At 37.6% G+C, this 11,586-nt stretch overlaps 1 protein-coding gene across 3 annotated transcripts; it reads left to right on the top strand.

The window, feature by feature from the left end:
* Nucleotides 1–91: 91 nt before the first annotated feature.
* LOC127440436 (mitochondrial ubiquitin ligase activator of nfkb 1-A) lies at nucleotides 92–11,377 on the top strand. 3 transcript variants are annotated; one of them, XM_051696996.1, is made up of 6 exons: nucleotides 92–229; nucleotides 1,252–1,440; nucleotides 7,026–7,167; nucleotides 7,508–7,595; nucleotides 7,739–7,859; nucleotides 9,457–11,377. In XM_051696996.1, the coding sequence occupies exons 3-6, from the start codon at nucleotides 7,051–7,053 to the stop codon at nucleotides 10,172–10,174; spliced, it is 1,044 nt and encodes a 347-aa protein (XP_051552956.1). In that variant the 5' UTR covers nucleotides 92–229; nucleotides 1,252–1,440; nucleotides 7,026–7,050; the 3' UTR covers nucleotides 10,175–11,377. The 3 variants fall into 3 exon arrangements, with proteins under 3 accessions (XP_051552956.1, XP_051552957.1, XP_051552958.1); XM_051696997.1 differs by lacking the exons at nucleotides 92–229; nucleotides 1,252–1,440 and adding an exon at nucleotides 6,130–6,181; XM_051696998.1 differs by lacking the exons at nucleotides 92–229; nucleotides 1,252–1,440 and adding an exon at nucleotides 6,138–6,181 and having other exon boundaries at nucleotides 7,031–7,167.
* The last annotated feature ends 209 nt before the right edge of the window (nucleotides 11,378–11,586 follow it).

Here is an 11,586-nt window from a genome sequence, read left to right as displayed (position 1 = left end):
CAGTGTTTATTCATTGCAGTATCTAGACATTGTAGATGGTTTCAAGCTCACAGGTATTTTTATGCTGCCTTTTTTTTTTTTTTTTTTTTTTTTTTTTTGCTTTTTGGAGTGTCATAGTTTTGGACACCATTCACTTGCATTGTATAGACCTAAAGAGCTGAGATATTCTTCTAACAATCTTTGTGTTCTGCAGAAGAAAGAGAGTCATACACAGCTGGGATGTATGAGGGTGAGTAAATGTTGAGAATTTTCATTTTTGGGTAAACTATCCCTTTAAGGGATTTCTTACATCTGGGCCCAGACCTTTATAAAGGAGTTTACATGGTCAGTATCACAAATCTGCTCATTTGATAAGTGAAATAGAAGTAGTGCAGAATCTTAAAAATTTCTTCTTAATTTTATTTCATAATGTTTAAAATGTTTTACAATCTTAAAGCTTTTCCATCAATGGGTATAGTTGTAACAGGAGTGCAAGGATCCTGAAGGGTTTAAGAGTTGGAAAGAGAATAATTTTAGGAGTTAGAAGGTCAACCATTCAGCCTTACATGAGCTATTGTCTTTCTATAGGTCAGGACTAGGTCGTTGAGATCAAACATATAAGAATAAAAAAATTCCCACATGTTCAGTGCACATCCAGACAAAGTGAGGAACAGTTGAATTATCTCTCTGACAAAGACTGCTCAAACTGGAACCAAACACATCTACACAGAAAAATCAAACAACAATCCAAAAGATAAAATGTAACAGTAAACATTGTTTAAATTTTTCTGATATCCATATTACCAACCAGTTTTTATAGAACAGTGTGTTTGAGCGTGCATGTGTGTGTGTGGTACATTTAATGTACACCTTGTCCTAGATGGCCTATAAAGTTGGTCTTTGTGTGAGGAATTTCTTCAGTCTTGTTCTTCTTCTAGTCTGAATTTTTCATGCTGATTGTAGTTTTTCATAGCTAGAGAATTATGGAAGTTCAAGTATATTTAAAGAACAGCATACAACTCATGATGCTTAGTGTGAAATTTAGGGATGGGTAGCACACACTGGGACGTTGTAAGTGGAGGGAGTAAATAGGGCTCTGGCATGTGAGGGGCTCTTGAAGATCCTGAAATTCTTACTAATGTTATTATTGCATAATTGTGAAATTGAGCGTATACCGCAATTTCAAATATCTGCTACTTCTCTGTTTGTTCCTCGCCCGTTTGACAAGCTCAGGCACTCATCTGTTTAATTTGCATTTGATTGGTTGTCTAGGAGTGATGCCAAACACCAACTGGCTGTGAGGGAGAGTGGAAAGAAGCAATCATCTGAGTGGTGATTTTTCGAGTCGCGACGCGCACAGTCCAAACAAAAATTGGGATAAAGAAAAGAGGGAGGAGGAGAAGAAAAAGAAACAAAGTGAGGGGAAACAACTCCTCACAAATTTCTTTCCAAAGAGAGCAGGTGAGAACAAAATTGTTCGAGGTGACCTAATATGCTGGTATGTTGTGTAAATAAACTCAGCAAAAAAAGAAACGTCCCTTTTTCAGGACACTGTATTTTAAAGATAATTTTGTAAAAATCCAAATAACTTTACAGATCTTTATAATAAAGGGTTTAAACAGTGTTTCCCACGCTTGTTCAATGAACCATAAACAATTAATGAACATGCACCTGTGGAACGGTTGTTGAGACACTAACAGCTTACAGATGGTAGGCAATTAAGGTCACAGTTATAAAACTAAAGAGACCTTTCTACTGACTCTGAAAAACACCAAAAGAAAGATGCCCAGGGTCCCTGCTCATCTGCGTGAACATGCTTTAGGCATGCTGCATGGAGGCATGAGGACTGCAGATGTGGCCAGGGCAATAAATTGCAACGTCTGTACTGTGAGACGCCTAAGACAGCGCTACAGGGAGACAGGAAGGACAGCTGATTGTCCTCGCAGTGGCAGACCACGTGTAGTGCCACCTGCACAGAATCAGTACATCCGAATATCACACCTGCAGGACAGGTACAGGATGGCAACAACAACTGCCTGAGTTGCACCAGGAACACCCAATCCCTCCATCAGTGCTCAGACTGTCCGCAGCAGGCTGAGAGAGGCTGGACTGAGGGCTTGTAGGCCTGTTTTAAGGCAGGTCCTTACCAGACATCACCGTCAACAACTTCGCTTATGGGCACAAACACACCTTCGCTGGACCAGACAGGACTGGCAAAAAGTGCTCTTCACTGACGAGTCGTGGTTTTGTCTCACCAGGGGTGATGTTCAGACTCGCGTTTATCGTCGATGTTTCTCAGTGTCAGGAGATTCTGGTATGTCTTCCTCAATGGCCTCATCAGACTCTGTAACATGAAAGAATGGACAAATGTCTGTAACAATGTAAACCTGTAAATGTCTGTAACTGTGTGGGCATGTAGAAGTGTAATCTTATATTTTAGTGTACTCACGTGGGTGTTTATGGCTTTACTCAGGGCTTTGTGCCACTCATTGATGACGCCATCACAATCTGACTGCAAGAGGAGCTCCATGTCCTGCCGGGTCTTCAGCTACACCAACATATAAAATCAAACAATATTTGTCACACACCACAAGAACACCGGTAAATCAAATGAATGACCAAAACAGTTCAACATGACATTCAGATATTCTGAATTTGTCACTATGCAGTATTTAGCTTTCGTGAGTATAGAGAAATTACTTGATGTTGGACACTTCTCGCATCATGACTGGTTTGTACAGTACACAGTGCTGGGCCAGCACAGACACACCAACCCTCAAACTACTCCGTAACTGCTAATCACACTACAGGAACAGTGAGATCTCACATGAGCTCCATCTGTGTGTTTACCTCCAGAACGTGTTTCTTGCTAGATTTGTCTTTAGCAGCCCACTCCACTGACCCTCCTTTCAAATCCACACTGAACTTCAGCTTCTGGTCTCTTCCAAACTGGTTAGAAAGAAAAGTACAAAATACATTCAAATACATAACACATGGTGTGCAAGACATGGGCAACTTTTAACCCAAAAGACTGAGCTGTCACTCACCCAACCAGTCCCGCTTCCCTGGCTCTTATTAAATAAATAGTAGTGAAGAACCCTGCAAAACTGTCCAATAGGAGGTCCAGTTCTTACTGTGGGTGTGACATAGAGCAAAGAGAGCATTTAGAGCACTACAAACTCTGTGAGCACTGGATAGTAATGGGCATTAATTCGCTCATCTGAATAAGAGCATTCCCACCTGTGTCTACCTTTCTCACCCACCTGACCTTCTTTCCATGTTCTGTGATTTTAGTCATGTTTAAATTGCCACATTTCTCAGACGGCTGAAAGGTAGAAGAGAGAAACAGCAGTGAGAAAATAGAAAGAGGACAAACTGAACAAATATAGACTGCAGCGATGAATAGCACAGCAATAGAACAAAAACTAAAAGTATTGAAACCCAGAAAAGCCTGTGGACCTGACAGCAGAAATACTTAAATACACAAATCCTAATTTCAGATTAGCCATACTAAAATTTTTCAATTTAATCCTCAGTGTGGGTCTTTTCACTGAGACCTGGAGCCAAGGACTCATAAGCCCAATTTTCAAAAATGGAGATAAAATGAACCCCCACAATTTTTGAGGCATCTGTGTGAGCATTAGACTTGTAAAGGTTTTGTTTAGCCTAATGAACTCAAGAACTATAGACTTCCTTACGAAACAGTGTCCTGAGCAAAAGTCAGATTGGGTTCTTACCTAAATTCCGGACATCAGACCATACTTTGCATGCCCTTATTGACAAATACATACTGTACATAAAGACAATGAGAAAATGTACACCTGTTTTGTTAACTTCTAAAAAAGCATTCAATTCAGTCTGGCATGAGAGATTATTCCTTAAATTAATTGAAAGTGGAATTGGAGGAAAATGTTATGATTTGATCAAATCAATCTATACAAATAGTAACTGCTCCATCAAAATTGGCACTAAACAAACTGAAAGCTTCATTCAGGGGTGTGGAGTGAGACAGGAATGCAGCTTAAATCCCACACTATTTAATATCTGTATCAATGAATTGGCCAAACAAATAGAAAAGTCCCCTGCACCTGGTCTCAATCTAATGGATACTGAGGTCAAGTGTCTGCTTTATGCAGATGATTTGGTTCTGACAGTCAACCATTAATTTTAAAAATTAAAAATATTAATTTTCCATAAAAATCCACATAATAAACATATTTAGGCCTAACAATCACTAGCACAGGGAACTGCCTGGCTGTGAATGAACTCAGAGAGAAAGAAAAACTGGCTTTCTACGCCATCAAAAATCAACAAACACAGAAATCCCAATTAGAACATGGCTCAAAGTATTTAAATCAGTAATTGAAACCATTGCACTGTATGGCAACGAGGTGTGGGGCCCACTAACACAACCAGATTAGGCAAAATGGGACAAGCATCCAATTGAAACTCTACGCACAGAGTTTTGTAAAAGCATACTTCAGGTGCAGAGAAAAGCACCAAATTAGGCCAGTATCCCTCACTCTTAATCATCCACAAATGAGCCATACATTTCTGGAAACACATCAAAACAAGTGACCCCCCCTCCCCTTTTGTCAGAAAGCCCTGAACTGCCAACAGATGAGCCCTGAAAGAAGCCCCTCCTCAGCATACTTATTTATTTTTAAATCTGTTACCCCACCAAAACAAAACAACCTCAGACAATCAGACCCAACCAAATTATGACTAAAGAAAAGAAAAATGCACTGACAGAACTCACCAAATCCCAAAGCAAACTTGAAACTTATCTGGCTCTTAAAAGAACAAATTCTGTGGCAACCTACTGTACCTAACCATAGTAACTAACCAAAGAGAAAGACAAAGTACAGACTGAGTGAGCACAAGTTGGTCATTGAGGTGGGTCGCACAGACAAACATGGCTCTATAAAGCAGAGAGACTGCGCTCTCACTGTGATCAAGGAGCAGTTGAGGATGAGCTGCATTTCCTGATAACTGTAATTTCCAGAATTACAGTTATGATAATGAACTGCCCCTCTTATTAGGAGAGAATGAGAAATGCTGCAAGATGGCAGCCAAATATATGATTGCCTGCCACAACCTGGGGAACAACCAATAAGCCCCCTGTTCCACATTACTTTTTGTTCATTCACTATATACTGTATATTCACTAAATATATTTTCTTTCTTTCTTAACACTAATTTCTATTTACTTTTATTATTTACAGTTCAATTAATATTGTTTTAATTATCATTGTTTAATAAATACTGTTCTATGCCACACTGGAAAGTTTGTTTCACTGTTACAATAGTTAACAGCTTTGGCAATATTGCACAGTAAATAATACAGTCATGCCAATAAAGCCCATTGAATTGAATAGAGAGAGAGAGAGGGATGTATTTAACATTTTATTTATTTATTTATTTTTTTTACTCATTCATTTATTCTTTCTTCATGTTTATTCTTTGCCTTTGTGAATATACTTTTACATTGTTCTATTTGTATGGTTTGTTGAACAGATACATTTTGTACTGTTCTATATTTGTAAAATAATAATAATAATAATAATAATAATAAAATCCATTATTAATCCATTGTTCTTGTTCTGATTTGTCTGATTTTGTAATATGTAAACATTTGATTATAATGTTAAAGTAAATTGTGAAAAAACGAAATAGAATGAAACAAAAATGGCACCGTTTTACCCGTTTTCTCTCAAGTAGAATTTGTATAAACGTTTGCATTCACTACAAAAAGATAAATAAATTAATTCTTATTCTTTTCCACCTTCATTACAGTGATCCTTTGAAATATGAATGTGATTATGAAATGAGACCGTCCTCCGACTAATATATATATATATATATATATATATAAACACTTCTCACGATTTATATACATAAATCGTGAGAAGTGTTGAACTGGTTTAGTTTCGTATTCACGGATTTAAAAAAAAAAAAAAAAAAAAAACATTGCTTTTATTAACTCTCACGGCCTACATGCATGCGAGTGAAATTAAGGAGGAAAAAAATCATATTAAAGTATAACTTAAAATGAACAAGTTAAATCACTAAGGGTGTTTTGATGATATTCAGTCTGTGAGTCCAATCAGGCAAAATTCACAGCAACCAAAAAAGGGCCTTCGCGCTTTCACGTACCACGTGACCCAAACAACATCGCGGGAGGATCCTCGATGTGTTAAAGGTGAAATTCTGCTCTTTATTCATAGCAGTTTCAATTATGTTGTTTCAAACGAAACTTTAACCTTTATTTAGGATCATGTAGCTGTGTAACAGTGGCGAGTATATTAGGTTAAATTCTTTAAAGGTCATGTGGGTCACAAATTTCACTCACTTTGATTGTTTTTATTGCTGCTGCTGCTGTTTCAGTTTATTAAATGGGTTGCTGACGTGAAATACTTTTGACATCTCATGAGGTGTGACAGGCTGCACTCCATTTAAAACTAAACAGCATTCTATAATTATTTTATTATTCCAATGAATACAGCTTTTAATAACTCGCATCAGTTAAGATACTACATGGAATGTTGGTAATTTTAAAATGCATTTGTTACATTGCAGGATCTTTAAAATGAACTAATGAAAGCAAACGTGATTAAAATGGGCAAATAAATAAATAAAAACGAAAAATAAAATGCAGCATTTACAGAGCCTAAATTATGCACTTTCCCTGATGCATTCATATACATTTTGGCCTTAAAATCGTGATGCTGAAAAAAATTCAGTGGACACGTTGTGTGTCAGCTGCCAAACTACAGGAAACCAGTCCTTTCGTAGTAAAAGTGTCCTTAATCAAAACCCATTAGCATTAGATAACTTTAGTTCATAATCATGTATTTCCTATGTGATGTTAGTCTGGAAAGGACTGCCCTTGAAAAACATATTGAGATGTTTGTGTTCAATCAGTAAATATTCTGCTTATATGATGACTTTGTATGATGTATTATTCCTATTATCAAGTTGCCTTGGATTTCAGAAAGTTCACTTGAATGATTGTAAATGAAATGATCTCACTCTGTGCTCACAAGTGTAGACAAGTGGAAGAGGTGGAAAATGGAGGATTTCCCCATCCGGACACTGGAGGCTGTGTGTTTGGGTTCGAGTGTGGCTCTCTCTGGTCTCTTTTTCTACATTTACAGGAAGAAATGCAAAACTGTGGACAAGCTTAATGTGAGTGACATTATTGTGTCCCCTGCTTTACAAGAGAGATTCAACACTTTTAAGCTTTAGTCTCATCCACCTTAATGGAAAAATGTGCTCTAGTTATTGCATTCTTGTATTTAGCTTGGTTCCCATATTGACTATTGGTGTTAGACTAGGCTCTAGATTAGTAACACTAAAGTCATGGGTTCAGTCCCTAAGACACTTAAGACACTAATTGTGTCTGAAAATAGCACTAAAAAGTGCAGTTTGCTAAATGACTAGATACTAAGTGAATGAGGGAAAATATCAGGATCTGCAAAGTAATTACTAGTACTCAAAGAGAAAAGGTGTTTGTTTTTGATCTTAGGAAGCTCCACAACTACCACTGGATGAGAAGCTAGCAGATCTTTTGAATGCCACTCCGGGGAAGTGTCTGCAGTATGTGGTCATCGAGGGTAATCTTCATTCTACACCATGAAATGTCTCAAAATGATCTGTAGAATATTAGTTCTAATTAAAGGTAGACTTGGTCTCTCTTGTGCATTGTTCTGATTCTCTTTCACTTTTTATTGTTTTCGTTTTCTTTCTTTCTCTCAAGGTACAGTGCAGCCTATAGGGGAACCTTTAAGGAGTCAGTTTCAGGAAGGAAGTGTTGGTGTCATCCAGAAACTACTCCTTCGGGAACATAAACTGGTGTGGAACAGTTTGGCACGCACTTGGTAAGACCTGGTCCTTTATCATTATAATTATACAGTGGCCCCAAAAAGTATTTTGGTACTTAAGCCACACTTTAAAATGTATGAATTTCATTGCGTTCAAATAACAAGATATCTGTGGCATCTACAAACAAATAATGCTGGATTTTTTTCTCAGAACTAACATAACTTTTTTTCCTTTTAACTTTCCTACAATTCCTTGTAACTGGTATCAAGGTAATTTTTAGTGGATGTTAAAGGAATATTCTGGGTTCAATAAAAGTTAAGCTTAATTGACAAAATTTGTGGCATAATGTTGTTTACCACCAAAAATAATTTCAACTCGTCCCTCCTTTTCTTAAAAAAAAAAAATAAAATAATAAAAAATTAAAATCGTGGTTACAGTGAGGCACTTACAATGGAAGTAAATGGGTCCAGTTTTTGGAAGGTTTAAAGGGGTAGTTCACCCAAAAATGAAAATTCTTACATCATTTACTCACCCTCATTCTTTCTTCTGCAGAACACAAATTATGATTTTTTAGAAGAATATTTCAGCTCTGTAGGTCCATACAATGCAAGTCAAAGGATGCCAAAATTTTGAAGCTCCAAAAAGGACATAAAGGCATCATAAAAGTAATCCATACGACTCCAATCCATATCTTCAGACATGATATGATAGGTGCAGCGGAGAATCAGATCAATATTTAAGTCCTTTTTTTGCTAGAAATTCTTTGCCCTTCTCAGTAGGGGGCAATATGCATGAAGAATGTGAATCACCAAAAACACATGAAGAATGTGAACGTGAAAGTGGAGATTAACCGAGCAGGGAGGAGAATTTATAGTAAAGAAGGACTTACATTTTTATCTGTTTCTCACCCACACCTGTCATATCACTTCTGAAGACATTGATTTAACCACTGGAGTCGTATGGATTATTTTAACTATGATTGTCTGTGCTTTTTAGAGCTTTAAAGTGCTGATCACCATCAACTTGCATTTTATGGACCTACAGAGCTGAGAACTTCTAAAAATCTTCATTTGAGTTCGGTAGATGAAAGAAAGTCAAACACATCTGGAATGGCATGAGGGCGAGTAAATGATGAAAAATGTGAAGCTGATAATTTTATAAAAACACACTTCTAACTTTAATTATTTTGTTAAAACTCATGTATTATTTTAGGTTTAAAGTTGTTTAAAAAATGTGCTGTGGCAACAAAGTTGTGAAATTGGATATAACTTTACACAGGAAAGGTTAGTTAGCGATTTTATCAAACTAAAATCATGTTAGCACACACATTGTTTACATCTTGTGTCCATAATTTTGAAACCATGAGTATATTAGATTGGACTCATTCACTTCCATTGTATATGCTTCACTGTAACCAAAAATCTTTTTTTATTTATTTAAAAAAAAATCTATTGTCTTTTTTTTGTAAAATATTTTACTTGAAAAGTGTGCTTGGTTTGATATTTTGTTATCTAATGCCATGACATTTCTACATTTTTAAGTGTGGCTTAAGTGTCTTAAAAAGAAATTGAGAGCACTGTATATACTTGAATCTAACATACCATGTCTCAAAGTCTCTTCCAAAAACACACAATTGTCCTCCTCATCCTTTAGGACAGACAGTGAGCGTGTCCTTCACCAGCGTGTGAATGCTGTGCCCTTTAACCTGCTTGGCGTGAACAATGCATTTGTGCGTGTGCTCTGCCCCCTGGAGGCCACTGGTCCCAAGATGGAAATCGTGCACGAGAAGTTCCACCAGGCCAGTTACGGCTTCACAGACTTGATCGGTCAGTACCTGAGCGGAGAGAAGCCCAAAGGTCAACTGGAAACAGAGGAGATGCTGAAGGTGGGAGCGTCTCTGACCGCCGTGGGCGAGCTCATCCTGGACACAGACCGCCTCCCGAAACTCCGTCCACCCACTGACGGCTCAGAATACTTCCTGAGCACAGAGGACTTTGAGACCCTGCGACTGGAGCAGGAAGGCCAGGCGGAGGTGTGGAGGGTACTGGCATGTGTTTGCGCCTTGGCGGGCATGGCCGTGATGCTGTGGGCAGGCCACAGGTACTACCGGCACCTGAAGCTGCGGTGGGAACAGGAGAAGATGAGGAGGGAGTTTGAGTTGATGGGTGCAGGAGAAAGAGGGGCGGAGGAAAATGGAGTGGATGATACAGAGAACGCGTGTGTTATATGCTTGAGTAATCCCAGAAGCTGCGTATTGCTGGACTGTGGACATGTGTGCTGCTGTTATCGCTGCTATCAGGCCTTGCCACAACCCAACTGCCCCATCTGCAGACAGAACATCAGTCGTGTGGTGCCTTTATACCAGGCCTGAATATCTAATAAGATGTAATGAACCTCAGTTCCAAGCCTATCAGAGAACTTCTAAGCAAGTTTCAAACAGTTTACTTGGGCAAAGAGATGATTTAACAGTATATAAATGGACACAGTTGGATTTAGACCATTGTGGCTGATCTATAACAGCTTGTAGAAACAGCCTTAAACTTCAAAACAGTTTTGTAAACTTTAAAACCTGCAGTAAGCTGGAGACCTGGAAATAAGCAAACAATAGATCCTAATATGGACTTAGACTCTCAAACTTAAAAACTGCAGGATTGTGAAGGCTAACTGGAAATAGTTGCAAGAGACATTTAAAGGGATAGTTCACCCAAAAATTTATATTCTGTCATTATTTACTCACCCTCACTTAGTTTCAAACCTGCATGACTTTCCTTCCTCTGTGAGTTATTTGGCAGAATGAAAGCAGCTAGTCACCATTAACTTTCATTGTATGGAAATAGATGCAATGAAAGTGAACGGTGACTGAGGCTTTCAGTCCCTAAAATTCTGCTTAACATCTCAATGTGTGTTCCATGAAAGAATGAAAGTCAGATGGGTTTGGAACAACATGAGAGTAAATGATTGCAGAGTCTTTTTTGGTTAGATTATAGATGTGACAGAGAAGTCTGTGGTGCAATCATATTCTTAATATTCAACATATTAAATTTTGTGTTAAAGAGGATATTTTGTAATAACATATTCGCACTGGTTTAGTAGTTTGACAGGAAAGGTCATGTTTCTCCAAACTTAAAGCTATAATATCAGTGCCAGTATAAATCTCACTGTGACTCTGTCCACACTAGTAAGCCTCATGAGCTGAGTATATGAATGGAATATTCATAGTTTCTTTGACTTCCTATTTATGGAATGTATTTATCAAATGGTTAGTCTGTTTAAATGAGTTGAGGTGGTTGTTTTGTGTGAAATGACTTTGTGAGATCAGCAGGTGGCTTATACACTGTAAGGCACAGTGTTTTTCTTGTTTCTGCTGTTGTACTGGTCAACCTGATGTTCTGTTATACAAAAACACATAACAGATGCAACTAGAAATTAAATTTTTAATATAAGCGTAGTGCCTTAATTTGAGTGAAAGCACTGGGTTTATGTAACATGTTTTTGATTTCTTTTCCTTCAGATGTTAAGCTTAACATTTAAAGTTTTGGGAATCTTTTTGGCCAATAAACACTACTGCTGTTTATTCCTGCAAATCAGGTTTGAGTTCTGAAAGTGTATTTTTCCATTCATTTTCTCCATAGCTTTTCAGAAAATTCTACAACCAATAGTTCTTCCCCTTGAAGCAAATTGACCAGTTTAGAAATGAATCACAACATTGCAACATTTGATTCGAAGCAAAAACAGTTTGAAAATTGGGTGGGGTTAGTGGTGGAGTTGGGAGTAATATTTTTG

The sequence above is a fragment of the Myxocyprinus asiaticus genome, chromosome 5 (genome assembly GCF_019703515.2).
Source record: "Myxocyprinus asiaticus isolate MX2 ecotype Aquarium Trade chromosome 5, UBuf_Myxa_2, whole genome shotgun sequence".
Taxonomy (NCBI): Eukaryota; Metazoa; Chordata; class Actinopteri; order Cypriniformes; family Catostomidae; genus Myxocyprinus; species Myxocyprinus asiaticus.
Note: the sequence above shows the minus strand (reverse complement) of the source record. Positions and strands in the feature narration are given on the sequence as shown.